Source organism: Strigops habroptila, chromosome 12 (assembly GCF_004027225.2).
Source record: "Strigops habroptila isolate Jane chromosome 12, bStrHab1.2.pri, whole genome shotgun sequence".
Classification (NCBI taxonomy): domain Eukaryota; kingdom Metazoa; phylum Chordata; class Aves; order Psittaciformes; family Psittacidae; genus Strigops; species Strigops habroptila.
This window is the reverse complement of record NC_044288.2, coordinates 7,973,182-7,990,709: the sequence shown is the minus strand read 5'-3', so window position 1 is coordinate 7,990,709 and position 17,528 is coordinate 7,973,182. Positions and strand designations below refer to the sequence as shown.

Here is a 17,528-nt window from a genome sequence, read left to right as displayed (position 1 = left end):
TATGGTGAAACAGCACTTGGTTGGGAGTTCCTTATGGAGAGCATTTGAATTTGAATAGTGTTATGTTTTCTGTTAGCCTTTTTGTGGGTGAACTAATGTGAAACCCTTCTTGAGTTGTGGTCTTCCAGTGCCTGAAAGGGCTGACAAGAAACTTGGAGAGGGGCTTTAGACAAAAGCCTGTAGGGGCAGGACAAGGGGAATGGCTTTAACCTGCCAGAGGGGAGATTGAGATGAGCTCTGAGGCAGAAGCTCTTCCCTGTGAGGGTGCTGAGGCGCTGGCACAGGGTGCCCAGAGAAGCTGTGGCTGCCCCATCCCTGGCAGTGTTCAAGGCCAGGTTGGACAAAGGGGCTTGGAGCAACCTGGTTATCTGTGATGGACTTTGTGATGGCCAGGGTGAGGGTCTATGCGCCATTTCTTCATTGTTTTTAGTGTAGAGGTCCTGTGCTACTTTTATTTTCTATCAATCACAGTTCTCTCCCTGGTTTTCTGCACACCAGCAATCCCTTTGCACAGGGATTCCTGTTCCCTGCTTGGAGCGGGTTTGTTGTGGAAGAGGGAGAGAGAAGAGAAAACTGGAAGGCTGATGGTTGTGTGTCAATTATACATCACAGTCTTTGCTGCTTCTTCAGAAGCTTCTAATAATAATAATTATAATTAGGGCACTGGGAGACGAATATGCTGAGATCAGGGAGAAAGCCAGGAAAGCCAGGCCAGAATTAATTAGCCTCTTTTATCTCAGAATCTCAAAGCATTTAGACATTAATTAATGAATTCAGTGGTTAAATCAGAGTGATGTTCAGTTTGCTGCGGGAGTGGTGGCTGGTGCCGGGGGCTCAGCACCCATCCTGCTGAGCCACGGGTGCTGCATGGGTTGGGTGCTGCTGCAGGTACTTCCCTCTCACTACAAAACACAGTGCACTGTCCTGTCCCCCTGACAGCACCCAAAGCCAGGATGAGGAGACCCGTGCCCTGTGCTGGGAACTGTGTGAGTCCCCAGGAGATGCATGTCCCCTGGGCATTGGAAGCTGATGTTTTCTCATGGTGAATAAAGGTTCTCCACTGCCCCAGATCCAAACTCAATGAAATCTCCCACCTGTGGCACTGAGGTTATCCCAGGAACCTCCCAAAACCCACCACTGGCTACAGTTTGTTGTTCTGCCTCACGAATAGATGCATTTTCTGCCTCCTTGGCTCACCCGCTGTATGCCCATCCTTGGTGAATATTCATTAAGTGAAATTAGCATCTATTAGGACTTAATTAACTTATAAAGGCTTATTTTTGTGTGGTAATGAAGTGTACACTCTAGATGTGCCTGATGGCAGCTGGTGTGTCCGGTCCTGCCCATAGAGCACACCCTAGCAGGGTCTGGCCCTCCAGCATGGCATGGGGGGCTGCACCCCTCCTTCTTCCCCATAGCTGTGAAATTACAGCATGATGGGGTGTCCTGTGACCTAAATGTGTGCCAGAGTATGAGAGTGCTGAGGCGCTGGCACAGGGTGCCCAGAGAAGCTGTGGCTGCCCCATCCTGGCAGTGTTCAAGGCCAGGTTGGACACAGGGGCTTGGAGCAACCTGCTCTAGTGGAAGGTGTCCCTGCCGTGGCAGGTGGTTGGGACTGGAGGAGCTTTAAGGTCCCTTCCAACACAAAGAAGTCTGGGATTTATTCTGTGATTCTCTGAGTTCCTGGAAGCCAGGGAGGGGAGATGACCCCGAGGGGAACTGAGCAACACATGCCAGCGGAGCAGGCGAAGGAGCTCCAGAGTTGGTGGAGATCAGTTCCCGCCTGAGACTGGGTGGAGGTTTTGATGTCAGTTTGTGAGGACATTGAGGAAACCTGCCTGAGAGGTGGGAGTAAGCAGCCTGCCACAGGCACAGCGGGGTGTCAGAGCTGCTGCTAACCCGGGCACTCTCTGTTCCTCTTGCAGGCGAGCCCTCCCGGTGGTCCTCGTCCCACTGCGACTGCTGCTGCAAGAACGGCAAAGGCGACAAGGAGGGAGAGAGCGGCACGTCGTGCAACGAGCTGTCCACATCGAGCTGTGACAGCCAGTCTGAGGCCAGCTCCCCGCAGGAGACCGTCATCTGCGGCCCTGTCACCCGCCAGCCCAACATACAGACTCTGGACCGGCCGGCCAAGAAGGGGCCGGTGCAGCTGCTGCAGCAGTCCGAGATCCGCAGGAAGAGCGACCTGCTCCGGACTCTCACCTCCGGCTCCCGGGAGTCCAACTCCACCAAGAAAAAAGCAGTGAAGGAGAAGCTTTCCATTGAGGAGGAGCTGGAAAAGTGTATCCAGGATTTCCTCAAAATCAAAATCCCAGACAGGTTTCCAGAGAGGAAACATCCCTGGCAATCCGAACTGCTGCGGAAGTACCATCTATAGGCTCAAGGCGGGGGAAGCACACGACCTGCTCACTGTTAGAGCAAGGTTCTAAGTGATATGAAAATAATTCCCAATAATAATTACTTGTTAGGTCACAAATGAAACAAAATCCATCTCTATAGTACTGCCTAATTTGCCTCTTTCACCTTAACATTTTAGTCCTAGGGCAACCAGATTTTTTCCCGGTCGTGGAAGCACAATGACAAACACTTTTCTTTGTAACTCTGAGTCTTACACAAGATAAATACCTTAAGGGGCACATCCATGCCGAGGGCAAGGGATGCCTCAGTGCGGGAGGGGACGGCTGCTGCTCGCTCGGTGGATGTGGCCCATGGGCATAGCAGTGTCCTGGTCCGGGCTTGCTGCCTCCCACCGTCTCCTTGTAGTGCAACAGTATTGTTTGGGAGGATGTACACCTGCTCACAGAAACAAGCTAGCCATGACAGTTTACCTTAAGCATGTGTATATATAATATATGTGCATATATTATGCTGTGTATATATATCTCTTTGTATATATATATGTATATATAATTCAATATATATCTGCTTAAAGATTTTCTGGCTCCTTCTCCTAACAACTGCAACTTTCTCAGAAAAGAAGCATTTTTAAGCAGTCTCCTGGATGTATTGTTTCCTTCTTCAGGTCTCTTTGAGGGTTTGAACAGTAGAGAACTCATCCCACGGTCCCTCTCCCTCTCTCCTCTTCCCCTCCTTCTCTGAGACACTGTAAATGTATTTCAGTGGAGACCAGGGAGCAGTGTGTGGGGCTTTGTTGCCGTCAGCAAAATATTCCGTTTGTTTTTTGATGATCTTGTTCCCTCTGTGTCCTCCCTGCGCCTCTTGTTGTGTTTCTCAAGGCTCTCCGGTACCAGTGGGTTGAACGCATGCTGATCGCAGTTGGAAAGCTGTAGGAATTCTGCCGGTGCTGGTGAGGATGGTGGATTGCTGCAGGCACGCCAGGCGCGCTTGGCCTCAGCTCCTGCACAGAAGCCATTCCAAGGAATTACACGAGCCATGTGCAGTGCAGTGACTGGCAGGGGATCCTTGCTGCAGGACGGGAGGCATGCACGTTTCAGGAGGCAAAACAAACCCCAGGAGGAGGTACCCGTGTTCCAGCCCCGCAGCCACCCCCTTCTGTGCCAGTCCCATCCGCAGCTGGTGGCAGGACGGTAGCCAGCAAACCGTGCCATGAGCTCTGCGTTGGCTGGGGAGCCATGGGCAGGGCTGGTCCTGCACGGGTCAGATCCCACAGCCACAGCCCTGGGGTGCAGAGCTCGGGGAAGGGGAGCGGTGGGGTGCAGCAGGCTGTCAGTGCCGGGTAGTGTGTGAGCAAGGGCTGAGGGTGCCGGGTGTTGGCAAGTGGTCCAAGGCACAGGGTCTGTGAAACCCGGTGCAGGTACAGGCTGGGGGCTCAGCTTGGGGCTGAGCTCAGGCTGCCAAGCCACGGAGAGTGATGGAAAAAGGAATTACTCCAGTTACCTGCTTTGGCCATAGCTGGGGACAAAGCAGCTGGAGTATTTGAGCTAAATTATTTGTTTTCTAAAGGCATAGGAAGAAGGAGATACTTCATATATATGTAAAAATATGGGAAGTGATAGTACTGGTAACACAAAGCACTTTGACTCTAACTTTTCTAGTGTCCTGCAGGTTCCAGGGCTTCCCTCCTCTTTACTTTCAGAGGCTGCTATGGGAGGTGATGTCAAGTATGCACAGATGATTTCTGTTCTTTTCACACAAGGTGATGTCTTCATCCTTGCAGGACTCCATCGCACCCACCCGCCTGGCTGGGACAGTGCAGGGACACTGGTGTTGGGTCTGCCCAGGCACACAGGCACAGGTTCGTACCCATTGCGCAGCTGCAGCAGTGCTTATTGAGAGATGCAAATTTTACCAGCAGCAAAGGAAGCAATAATTGTCCAGAGGGATCCCTGAGCATGAGCTGGCTTTGGGGAGGGGAAAACCCTTCCAGGAAGTACATCTCCCCGTCTTTGGAGCATGGGGCTTGGACGTGGCAGCAGGCATCATCTCTGCTGAGGTTTTACACGAAGGAGGGTGCTGGTTTCTTGCAGCAAACATCAGCGTTGGTAACAGAGTGAGGGTTGTGAAGCAGAGGCTGACTGGGAAGAGCAGGGCTCGGTGAGAAAACGCGGCACTTTCTTTGGATCAGGCTCTAGAACCAATTCAGACCTGGAAGTCATGCAGCCCTCTGCTTACCTGCTCAAAATGCCAATTTTCACATGGAAATTGATGTTTTTCACAAGATCCATGGATTTGGCTGCTCTTAGTTATTTGTTGGTTAGTTTATAACATTTTTCTTTTCCTACTCAACATTTCCCACATCTTGCCCCCCCTGCTCCGGCACCAAGCAAACAAAACTGGGGGACAGACAGGGCTGTACTCCAATTTCCAGCTGAGTGTGTGGTTTTGGGACGGGTCACCACCGGCAGCAGGCTGCAGCTAAAACCTTGTCCTTCCCACCATGCCAGATGATCCCCTTCTCTTTTTAATGTCACAGATACTGGGGCTCTAAAATGTGTGACAGTGGAAGAACAGGCTCTGTGAGTGTGTGCGTGAGTGTGTGTGTTCCAGTGATGTTCAAGGCGCGCAGGATTGTGCGATGATTAATAACTGTAGAAAAATTAGACCAAACGAAATGCGCCCAAATGGGCTTTGATTTATGTGGCCTTCATGTCTTTCAGTTTTAGATGAAATGTTATTATTCTCCAGTGCTACAGAAATAAAGGTCTTAAACTTCAGTAATCACACACAGGCCAACCTGCCAGGAACCACAACCAGGATGGGGGCTGGAGGAGAGCGGGTGCCTGGATATGGAGGTACATGCGGGTGTTCATGTGCTCTTCTGCTGCTGTGTTACTGCAGGGTCTCAATTTCTGATCCAGCGTCATGTTGCAGTTGTTTCACAGGAGCTATGGGGCTGTGCTTTGAGGCTTTGTGCTGGCAGGCTCGAGATGTAAGAGCCCCTGCTGCCAACAACCCCTGGGCAATGGTGGGGAGCCCTCTCCCCTTCCCGGTGGGGCTCAGCCGCTGGATGCTGCACAGCATCTGTTACTGCTGCTTCCAAGCCCCTTCTTCCCCTCCTTTCCTTGCTGCTTTGCTCTGGACACCAATCACCTACCATGGCCAGAACTGGCACCCCACCAAAGCAGCCCACGCGTCTTGGGCACCTCATTCTGCCACCATCAGCTGGGCACTGGACCCTGCTGAGGAGCAGAGACGGGCAGCGTGGCCGTGGAAAATGCTGCTCTCCACAGCCCCTTAGTTCACGTGCGGGCGGCAGCGGGTCAGAAAAAAGCAACCAGACCTTGTGCTGGTGGTGATGGTCTCCTCCCTGTCCACAGAGGATTTCTTATCACACGAGGGTGATAAGGTGTTAACTCTGGAAGACATATTCCCCAGAATAGTGTTTGTGCACACATACATACATACAAGTCCATATCCATACCTACAGTAGATGCATGCACCGTGGGAGGAAGGCATACACTCCTGCCTTCCTGGCATGGTGGTTCTCCCCATCTCAGGATGTGGCACCATTGACTGTTGGAAGGGGCAGGAAGAAATTCCTGCACTAGGTGGGCATGGAAATGTTACAGCTGATATGGGGTGATCAGGGAAAGGAGGGGGACAGATGCAATGGCAGTGAGGGGAAATGAAACTGGAAATAACAGGTTGTCTGAAAGGTAGCTGGGTTTGGAGCTCTGGGAATATTCAGCTCAATTCTACTTTCTTTCAGTGAGAGAACCCGTGTCTGTCCCTAGCACATTTTTGGTCACTTAGCGGTAGCAAGCTGGAATGAAACTCAGTTAAAAGAGTAACTTTATTCTTTCTAAAATACCTGGGGAGCAAAAATGGGATTTGAGCTATTTTCCGCACACAACAAAGACCAAATACAGGTTCTGTTGAAACTAATTTGAAAACTTACATTGACTTCAGTGGGACTGAGACTCCCCTAAAATACATTTTCTCAAGAAAAACGGGCACTTACATCAGTGAGGGTGAGGGAAGCCATTAAGCTATAATAAATTCACATCCACTTATGCTTCTTATCACTTCTGTGTATGGCAAAGAGGTCTGGTGTTTAGGGATGCTCTTGTGCGGGCCGGTCTTTCATTGCCACGGTCTGTTCATAGTCTTGCTTAAGGCACTGAGCTGAAGGAGTGGGGAGGCTGATGCACCCCTGTATGAGCGCAGGGTGGGCAAGTGCCTTGTGGGGGGACTTGAGCAGGTCTCAGAGCAATCACGAGGGGAGACCAAGGGAGAACACGGGATTACATAGACCTGTAGGAACCAAATGACTTTATTTTTTCCGCTAAATCACATGCACGCACCATATAGAGGCCTCACAGCACTCTGGAGAATGTTTTGGGTTTTAATGCTACTTTAGTGAGTCCATTTATTATTTTACTTGCAAGACTGTGGCTGAAGGAGAAAACAAAGGTTGATCTTTATTGGCGATGACCATAACGTAATGGAGTCCTTCAGCTGTACCACATGCGGCTCTCCAAGCCCCAGGAAGGCTGGAGAACACCCCCCCCAAGTTCTCACCCTGCCCTGAAGCCCTTCCCACCATTGCAAGTACAACATGGACTTGACTTGTAGAGTACTTTATGCATAAGGCCCCATGTGTATCATGGTACAAGATAATTGTCCAGATCTTATGGATAGTTTATGCCCCAACGGGGTTTTGTAGATTAAAAGAACAAAAAAGCACTTTTAAATTTAAAATTATTTATATTATAAAAAGACACTCTTTATTTTTCTTGGCAGCGATATCACCTTAGCTAAGGGATCAGTTTATAAGGATGATATTACAGATTTTAAACTATAGCAATGCGAAAGCAAATGGGAAAAGGCAGAATTGGGAGCTGAGCAGGGCAGAAGGTTCGGAGGAGGCAGCAGGGCCCGCAGCTGCCCCGCGACACCGGGGCGGGGGGGGCTGGGAACGTCCTCACCTACTCGGGGCCTTGCATATGTTACATTTTCGGAACCTCATACAAGCACTCGATGACTTTGCCGAGGCTGAGTCAGTCTGTTGCACATTGATGTAGATTAAGTGGCACCCACTGAATTACCTCTCTACTTTCCAACGTGGTTCACTTGTACATACGTGTAATGTCAAACTGTTTACAGGTTATTTTGTGCGTAATAATTGTGGAGAAAAAAAAAAGTTTTAACTACAAATTTCAAGGAATCAATTTTACTGGAAGGTGTTTAAAGAAATGAATGTGCTTAATACAGTATAAGACATCATTGGTAATGGTCTCACATGAATGCATGTATCTCCCGTGTTGTCAGTCCCACCAGTGAGGTTATTGGCAATATCTGCAGTCTGTGAATAGCAAATATGCATCAACTACTGTGACTCTGACAAATATAAACTCGGTAACTGTTTCTACTGTGGTATGTAAAAAAGAAAATAGTCATGTAGCTTTTAGCCTGCTGTATTTCCCTGGTACAAATAACACCATGAAAGAAAGAAAAAACAGCTTGGAAAACCCAACCATGTCATAGTGACCTGTGTGGAGTCATTCCTGCAATGGCACCTGCCAGGTACTTGTGGTTCAGCTGCTAAAAAAATGCCTGTTTCTAGAGGCTGGGAGGTGCTGGCGGCAGAGGTGAACCTCGTGTTCAGAGTGGTGATGGATGAAGAGAACTGCTTGGTGTTCCTCATCCCAATGCGCTAGTTAGGCATTACACAGCGTGCTGGTGAGAAGTGCAGGCCGTCAGTGTTGGGGTGTTGAAAATGCTAATGTGCAGTTAATGTGTGTCCTGCCATTCAGATAAACCAGTGCAATATACACTGTAAAAGCACAGACAAGAATAAGTAAGTTGGTATCCTTCAACTGTCATATACACACACATAGATACATGCATATGTACATACACAAATACATGCTTTCTTGCTGCCTGCAATCTAGCATTGGTTCCTGCAGGCTGGGGGTTACTCTCCCTAGGAGGTGGTGGGGTTGTTTTTTCCTCATTTATTTCTGGGTTGGGCTGAAAACACCAGTTGAACGGTCACAGGTGAGATTCTTCCACCTCTGTCTTGAAAGAGAGATTTTCTGATGCCATGATTTTGAAAGTACTGTCACCAGCAGCAATACTTCTGGAAAAGCCATCGTCGATCAGGGGCTACCTGCCAGGGTATTTACAAGGATACTTCGAATACTTTTTATCCTCTGTCGCTTCAAAGGGACTGGCTTCATTGCAAATGGAGAAAGCACAGGGCACAGCAGGAGGAGAAGGATACAGAGGAAAAGGTGGGATATCTCTTCTGGAGGTGGAGAGCTGTCCCCATGCCGTCCATCCACAGATAATGCCTGGTAAGCAAGCTCTACATTCCTCCAGAGCTGCTAGAAAGATGAAAAGAGGGAACGGCTGCTGAGGGTGGCAGGCAGCCATTTGCCATCCTCTCCCCCAGCAGTGCTGTCCTTGGGATGACAGGCTCATCAGTTGGGTTTATTGTCACAGCTTCTTCCCTTCTGCACAGCCACTTGGGGGAGGATCAGGGCTTCAGCGCTGGCCCGGCTCGCATCACTCTTCCAGCCCCATGTGCAGTATCCCTACTCAAATTGGGGAAGCATCACTGCAGGCCTGGGTCTGAAGGAGCCAGAACCCAGGCATTGCTCATTTTGGGGGCTGAGTGCCCCAGGTGACCTCTTTAATTTCATTTTAATCTGTGGCACATGGCTGTTCAGAAGAAGCCCTTTCTGGTGGCCACTTCCCAGGAGAAGGTGAAAGAGCCCAGCGCTGCAGAGCTCTCCCCATATGGCGCCTCACCATCGCAGCGATTTGGCTGTTACAGTGTCTGCATGAGCATATGGAAGTCAAAGCATTGCTGGAGGTTAGGGCTCCTCAGATGGCAAGCGGGATGCTCGCGCTGCTCCAGCCTGCGGTTGGCTGGCGCTGGAAGCCCTGGAGCCACATGAGAACACGATTCCCACCCCAGACGTCTGCCTCCTGCACCAACGGCTGCACGCCAGGGCCTGTGCGGCCAGCAATGGGTCCCTGCCAGCCCCACACCGCTGTCACGGCTCCCACAGGAACCCACCGTGCCTGCAGCCGAGGACATGAGGTGTGTGTGGATGAGACCTTTGTGACTGCTGGATTCTGATTGTGCTGACTGATCAGGGGTTTTTAATGACAGTTTGGAATAAACAAAACAAAGTTGGGGTTTTTAACATGAAACTACAAATATCATTTTGTCTAAACTGAAACGAAAGAAATGCTTCAAGCAACAAAGAAATTATTAATGATTTCTTATACCCATTTTTGCTCTATTCTGTTTGAATTAGTTCAGGTTTGAACTGAAAAATGAGAACAAAAGTTGAAATCCTTCACTTTTAGAGCAGCCATGTGGCCGTTGTCACACGATTCAGCGTCTCCCCCTTACACACGGGCTTTTCCCAGCCTCTGTCCTGAGCAGGGCTCAGCACTGCACTGCCTGCACGCCTCTGGGGGCAGGAACCTGCATTTTGCTATACCTGACACTTGTGAGTAGTGCCTGGTCCTCTTGTTGTGTCAGGGCCAGTGTGAGAGCAATGGATGTTCGGGTTAGAATACCTGTAAGATAATTCAAGTTACAATACCTGTACGATAATTACTGAGGATTTAATTACCTTCCCTACGCAGCACTGTGTGATGTGCATGGGAAGCAGGAGAGCTTCCCTTTGGTACCAGGTGATATCAGAAAATAACTTTAATATGCCTTACAACTATATAATTAAAGGAGCTTATATATATAGAAATATATATATATATACACACACACGAGTATTTCTTTCCCTCACTGATGGAGTTGCAGTGGTCGGGGCGGGCAGCACCAGGCCAGCTCTGTGCCACACAGGTAAGTGGTGGTGGGAAGAATGGCACCAACTCATCGCTGTTCAAACCCTGTCAGAGGAGAGGAAGCCTCTCCCCAGCTCTAACCTGACCAGTGAGAAGCTGCCCAAGCACTTCCCGTATGGAGAAGAAGGTCTGGGATGGGGAGGCTGCTGCCCCTTCTGCTCTCTGAGTGGAGCAATTCCCGCAGGCAGGGTGAGGCATCACCATGGGCTTGGCAGGATTGGGAATACGTAATTGCTGTGCCCCCAGAGCAGATGGAATGCGGTATCCACTGGAGAAGGAAGATCCCTCCACTGTTGGTGGGACTGTGGTGCTCAGGACGCAGCCCCTGCACCTCCCGCCTCTCCCCACTGACCGAGGGCAGGGGCAAGGCAAGGAGGAACCTTCTGCAGGGAACTGAGACATGGAGGTTGTCTCAGAACACGAGCAGAGCACAGCAGAACCTCTCTTCCTGCTCCACTGCTCTCCCCATTGCGGAGACCAGCCCCATCACTCAGCATCTGCAGAGAGAGCTCTGTAAATACAGCAGGTTAAAAACTGGCAGAGTAACAGCGGATCTGTATTTAATGCAGATGTTTCCCATGTTTTGTAGTATTGTTTTATTGATAAATAAAAATCAGCCAAAGACAAAAGAGGTGTTCGGCGTTTGTGTGACCCACAGCAAACCCATCACATGCTCTTACAGGAGGGGGATGGTACCTGCTCCTACTCCAACCCAGCTTCACCCCTGGGTGGGTGTTTGGGGGGTGACCAGGGGTGACCCCATCCTTGGGTGCTGGTTACACTGTGGTTGATCCTCGCGGCACCGCAGGCAGTGCTGGGCCCAGCACCGGGCTGGTGAGCACAGCCTGGGTCACACAGTTCAATTAACGGTTTGGGAGTCATCTTTGCAAAGCTTTTTGTTGGATATACACCACTGAGCAGCTGAGCACACCCCTGTCACCTGGCCAGCCACAAGCCTGTGGAATCAATGAGGAATTATGCATTGAAAGCAGGAAATGTAATCATCCCTGTGCTTCTTCCCTGATCCCACTGGCACAGGGAGCTGCAGGGAGAGAAGAGGCTCTTCATCCAAGGAGGGCACTAGGGTATTCCCTTTTTACCCCTGAAAGCACACAGCATCTCTGCTGGGGTTGGTCTATATCCCATTCAAAGATTAAAAATATGATGCAGAAGTTGAATTTCAAGATAAACCAGAATTTTCTGTCACATAAGAAATAATAAATATATTTAAAAAAAAAGGCTCCCAGTGCCTAAAGGGGTGACAAGAAAGCTGAAGAGGGGCTTTGGGCAAGGGTCTGTAAGGACAGGACAAGGGGAATGGCTTTAACCTGCCAGAGGGGAGATTGAGATGAGAGCTTAGGCAGAAGCTCTTCCCTGTGAGGGTGGTGACAGTCCTGCTCTGCACCGGGGCTGCTGCTGTAACCCTGGGTCACGGAGCAGGACGGGGATGACAGAAATATCACTAATGACTGAGAGTGATCCCAAAACACTTGGGATTTTTAAGGCCCAGCAAGACAAACAAAACTTGAAGCCATTTGACTGCATGTAAAATAGCTGCCTCCCAAAGATAAGCTTGAGAAAAATGGGTTCATCAGAGACTTGTTAGAAATCACTAAAAGCATTAATACTGTAAACACCTTTATGTGCCATAAACCAGCATCTTTCCAGATGTATTTTTGTTATTATGCCCATTTTATGGGAGGAGAAAGTGAGGTGCAGCTATCAGGATCATTTTGCCCCAGAGATCACAGCAAACAGCAGCCAAGAGGTACTAAAACCATCTCATCTTATTGAGTTCGCAGTCAGGCATGCCTGTGCTGCTCCAGGCTGCCGAATCTAAACCCCTTTATCAGATTTTATTTAGTCTTTATTGAAGCAAAACGTTCCTGATTTCAAGATTTAGTGCTGGTGGAACCGGGAGGCGATGCCTGCGATTCCTGAGAGTGGCCATTTACCGTGAAATAGAGCTGGGCGAGCAGAGGATGGGGGAAGAAACTGCTTGGGATTTAACCCCTTGAACCGCCTGGGAAGTATTTACAGAGCTCCAGACAGTGCTGGGCTGCCAAAAATTATTGAGTGCATTTGACTGTAAATGTCCTCCAGCACATGGACTTGTTGAGCTGCTGAGCAGAACGTGAGGAGGCTCTTTGAGGGTGCTGAGGCGCTGGCACAGGGTGCCCAGAGAAGCTGTGGCTGCCCCATCCCTGGCAGTGTTCAAGGCCAGGTTGGACACAGGGGCTTGGAGCAACCTGCTCTAGTGGAAGGTGTCCCTGCCTGTGGCAGGGAGTTGGAGCTGGATGAGCTTTAAGTTCCCTTCAACCCAAACCAGGCTGGGATTCTGTCTCTATGATTCTCTTCCTGCATTTGCCCCAGCGTCCTGGACCTCATCTGTAAGCCTGAAATCCTGGAGGCTGGAGTGCTGGGTGTTGCTGCACCCACCACATTTTCCTCTTTATCAGCCAATATTAAATGACAATAACCTACAATAACGGATGAGCAATAACAGATAAAGGGCTCCAGTGCATAATGGCCTGTACATAGCAACAGCCATCACCTTGGCTCTACCTCCAAGGATAAATCCACATTTTCCTTTCGCTTGTGTTTACCTGCAGGTGAAATGAAGAGCCTGCCTTGGCACAGCTCCTCTCCAGGGCCCTGAAAGGACCAGTGCTTGTAGACAATACAAAATGGTAATTCTTCTTCCTCTCTGATCGTGCCTGCGTTACTTTGCAGTTGTTATTAAGCTACTCTAATATTTTTTAAAATCCAATGAGACATTAATATGTGTATTTTAACATAATGTATTGGGAATACTATGTACTTTAGTGATATTACCAGCGCTAAAGAAATGGTGCTACTCATGTAGCTATGAGCTTTTTCGTCACCATTAGCCCAAAAGAATAGGTCCTGATCTATTTGTAATTGTTCATTAGGACCATTTCATCTGAGACCTTCTCTCCTTTGCTATAAGATGCTCTCTGTCTTACTGTAAGCATTGCGAATGACCACAGTGTTTTGCTTATGTTGTTCTCTTGGTGATGGAGGATGTATAGATATATATTCGATAGATAGATAGGGCTGGGGCAACCTGTGGTGTGTCGCTGGATAATCCTGTGCAACAGAGCCATGTGAGACACAAACATAATTTTTTCCTACTGCCACCCCATCTCCCCCGGCCTTCTGCATTAGTGAATTAATTCAGCCAAAACCTGGGAGAATTGAAGAGAGCACAGGCTGAAATAGCATGGCTTTAGGCGAGCTGATAATGAATGCAGAGGATGCAGGCAAGGCTGCAGGTAATAACAATAACAACAATAATAATAATAATAATAATGATAATGATGATAGTGACGATGATGATGATGATGGAAGCGTGCTTGCCAGCACTTAATGCAGCCAGGCTGCCGGCTATGGAATTACCCAGTTAGACTGTGGTGCACAACATGGGCTGGTGACAGTGAAGGTCAATGCCCACACATGCAGTAGTAGAAGGATTAAATATGTCTCTACTCTAATAATCCCTCAATTAACAGCACTATCAGCCTGGAGGCGCCTGCCCATCCATTCAAGCCGGCTGCCTGGCCGTGGGCCCATTCCTGGGCTCCAGGAAGCACAGGGCAGGGCGCCAGGCTCCGGGTGCTCCTGTACCCACCGTGAGAGTCTTCAGTGCAGGGAGAACAGGGACCAAAATCCTTTCCCATGTCCAGGGACCCCAGCTGCAATCTCCTGGGCGCCGGCAGCTCTTGCAGAAGAGATTGGGATCCTTCTTCTGTTGCTCTGGGCAATCAGAGCTCACAGTGGGTCCCACAACCCCTGCAGTGTTTACTGGAGGATTGTCACTGCTGTGCAGACTTGTAGGAAGAAACCAAAGCCAAAGCAAACAAGCCAAAGCAAAGCAAACAAGCCAAAGTGGAGCAAACAGACCAAAGCGAAGCAAACAACCAAAGCGAAGCAAACAAAACCCAAACCAAACCAACCACCACGAAACCCCAAATAAAACAAAACAAAACAACAGGAAAAAAAGAAAAAAACAGAACAAACCCAACTCCCTCTCTTCTTTCAAGTAAAATTGTTATTCAAGGGAAAACTGGTCCCTGACTGCAGCAGCAACAAGATGAAGCCCCCTAAAATGCAGAAGCCCAGATACCTTCAGCCACACTTCTCCCCTGCCCTAATGTCTCCACCTTTCCCTCCAGCTTTGTATCCTGCTTGGAGCTGTTCTTCTCACCTGGATTATTCCCCACACAGCTCCCGCCACATTTGCCTCTACATTCCAATTCAGCTCTTTAAGCTGTCTACAAACCCAGTATATTGATCCAAATTAACTACAGCAATTACTCCAGCCTTCACCAGCCTCTGTGCAGTTTTGCAGCTTTCAGTCAACACAAAAGATCAAAGATTTGCCCCTCATAATTTCATATATTTTTAATCACTCATGTCTTTGTGCCATAGCTAATACCTCCCTTTCTGGCTAGGGCAAGCTGCACTGGACAGAAAACATTCTCTGGCTCTTTACCCCTGCTCCTGCCTCACACCATGCACAGCATCGCAGTGTTAGCACCAATCTCTGACTCACAAACACGTTTGTGTTTCCAGCACTAGGGCTGGGAAATAAATTCAGCTCGCGATGCAGAATCAAAACCCAGCAGTTTAACTGCAGTTGCACAAGATGCCCCCCCGCAAACAAAACAGGATCAAGAACGTTTCCTTCGCTTCTTCCCCTATGTACCAGGTAATCACTGCTGTGGCTGCATACCTGGCACTATAGACTTGATGTGGGGAGGAAGGAGCTCTTCATCTGCTTTAGACTCTGAGTGATGTGTTCAGCTCCATCTGCAGCAACCTCCCCTCTCCTGCTGCTCTCCCTGGACACTCAGAGCATCTCAGAGAGGCACAGGGCTTATACACCCCCCCAAGGCACCGCTTCTGAATGCACTACCTGCTCCTCACCCTGGCACAACATGGACTGACAGGGGCTGGACCTTGCTGGGTACCACACCAGGGCCAGCTGCTGAATGCACTTTAGGTTTCTGACTTCAACATGCCGAAGCTAATATTAAGCACAACAAAAAGCAAAGCTTTTTTTATCACCTATCGCTATGTACCATACACTTCCAGCAGTTCCTGTGTGTTTAAAGTTAATTAAGTACCAAGTGTTATATCAGGACCTGGATGCTGAACCCAGCTTCCATAATTTAAACTGAATTTGCTCCTTTGGGTTGGTCTCTTCATAAATATTACATCATTTAGTAACATGGACCATGGTGAAATATCATAGAATCACAGAATACCAGGTTAGAAGGGACCTCAGGATCATATGGTCCCTATCAAGCTGCTGTGGCTTGTGGGGCAGGCAGTGACTGGCTTTGCCCTGCACCAGAGCACAGCCGGTCCCTGTTCCTCCAGCCAGAGCTCAAAGAAAGGGCACTGTAAGGGGCAGGGGGTCAACCCACTGTGCAGTTCCTTCCAACCACTAATCTACGCCCTGAAACAGGATAATGGATATTCCCTTTAGATCTACCTGCTAGAAATACAAATGCTTTTTATGAATGCCCTAATACTGTGTTCCAGCTCTTTCTAAAGGACAGAACAGGAGCGCTCCTTTTCCAGCCATCATTTCTCCAGGCAGACCATATTTTCATCCTGCAGCTGTATTTTAGCACTGTTATAACTAATCATCTCCTCCAGGTTAAACCTGCAAAGGCATCCCAAATCATGTATTTAAATGGTAGCAAAAAAATTCCCCTAACTCCTTAAAGTTAATGATGATCTTCATTTTCATTTTCCACATATTTCTCTCCTTGTAATAGCCATGTGCTAAATCTTCATGAGATTTTTATAGTTTCACTGAAGGAATATTTGCATAATTATTAGCGCATAATCTGCTTTAATGGTCCAACTGATTTTACTGTTACAGGTAAATGTATATGGTGTCAAACTCAAGCATATAAAGTTCTCGACAGTTCCTGGGCAAATGCTGTGTCTGCTGGAAGAAGCGTGCCCGTAGCTGTGCTCGCTGCAGAGGGAAGAACATCACCGTGCCTGGGCTGGAGCCCTCTCTGGCTGGTCCCCATGCGATGGGGTGCAGGGCTCAGGGCTCACCCTGCCCCAGAGGAGCAACAGAAAGGATCCCACTGACTCTTGCTGACTGTTACTGGGGAATAAAGCCGCAGCAGAGCCCACATCCCCTGGTACCACCATGAAGGGCAGGACCCGCACCCAGGGCTGCTGCCCCAGCACATAGGCAGCTCTAGGAGTGGATGTCGGACACCAGGACCCCCCAAATCCACCCGTGTGCCCCATGGGACTGGCGCATCTCCCACAGCCACACACCACGACCCCTTTTCTCTCAGGAGTTGTAGCTACAGCATGCCAGTGGGTCCTATACCCTGCCAGACACAGTCCCCTTGGATCCCTGCATAGTGCTTGGCTTTGGGGACTTAGGGGCAGGAGCCAACAGAAAATTGCAGGCTTGATGCTGCTGGTTTTGAGGCAGTGGAGCAGGGTCTGGCCTCCTGCTCGCCCATTTTGGAATCTTCCCCCGTGGGAATGACGTGGAAATATATAAAAAGGATCTGCTAAAATAAGAGGAGGGAGGTGTGGGGATGGTGTGATGACAGCAGCTATATAGAGAGGCAGCACAGAATTTCTGAGGGAAAGCATCAAGCTTCTGCTATTTTCCAACCGGATCATACCCCTCTATGAAATGTCATTTCTGAATTTTTTATAGACTGTTCTAATAGATACTGATAAATGTTTTTCACCTTAGGGCTTGTCAGGAACAGACGTGATTGATGCTATCTTCAGAAGCAGATGGAAACGTTCAGTGTGGTATCTGCCAGCGCTATGGATCACAACAACAATGATCCAAAGCTGATCTGTGTGAAACGTTTGAAAGCAACATTCCAAACTCCTGCAAGAGCAGTTGAGGTTGAACTCGCCCCTGTCCAGGAAAGACCCTTTGACCTGTAAAATCTGGGAAATAAATAAGATAAGCAAAGAATCCCCTGCAAAAACATAGGCTGGAGTGTGGTGTGAGCACAGCCCTGGGGCAAACTGCGGCTTCTGGAAGTGTCGTTATGCAGTGAATATTATTTAATAAGAATACTACATGTATTAACTCAGAATGCCTCTTTGCTCCCAGATCCAAGCTCAAGCCCAAAATTAGGCTCTTAATGCCTTATCAACAGCAGAGTTTTGAGTGTAAAATATGCTTTTTAATTGATATATTAACTTTCCTTATGTATTTTCAGATGGAAGTTCAATATTTTCACACAGCTCCG

At 48.8% G+C, this 17,528-nt stretch overlaps 1 protein-coding gene across 1 annotated transcript in view; it reads left to right on the top strand.

The window, feature by feature from the left end:
* The window catches only part of KCTD16 (potassium channel tetramerization domain containing 16), a 61,024-nt gene extending 50,150 nt beyond the window's left edge, over window positions 1-10,874 (top strand). The window contains exon 3 of the mRNA XM_030504689.1: window positions 1,926-10,874. Within this exon, the coding sequence (XP_030360549.1) occupies window positions 1,926-2,377 (452 nt within the window). The 3' untranslated portion in view covers window positions 2,378-10,874. The remainder of the gene's footprint in view (window positions 1-1,925) is intronic.
* The last annotated feature ends 6,654 nt before the right edge of the window (window positions 10,875-17,528 follow it).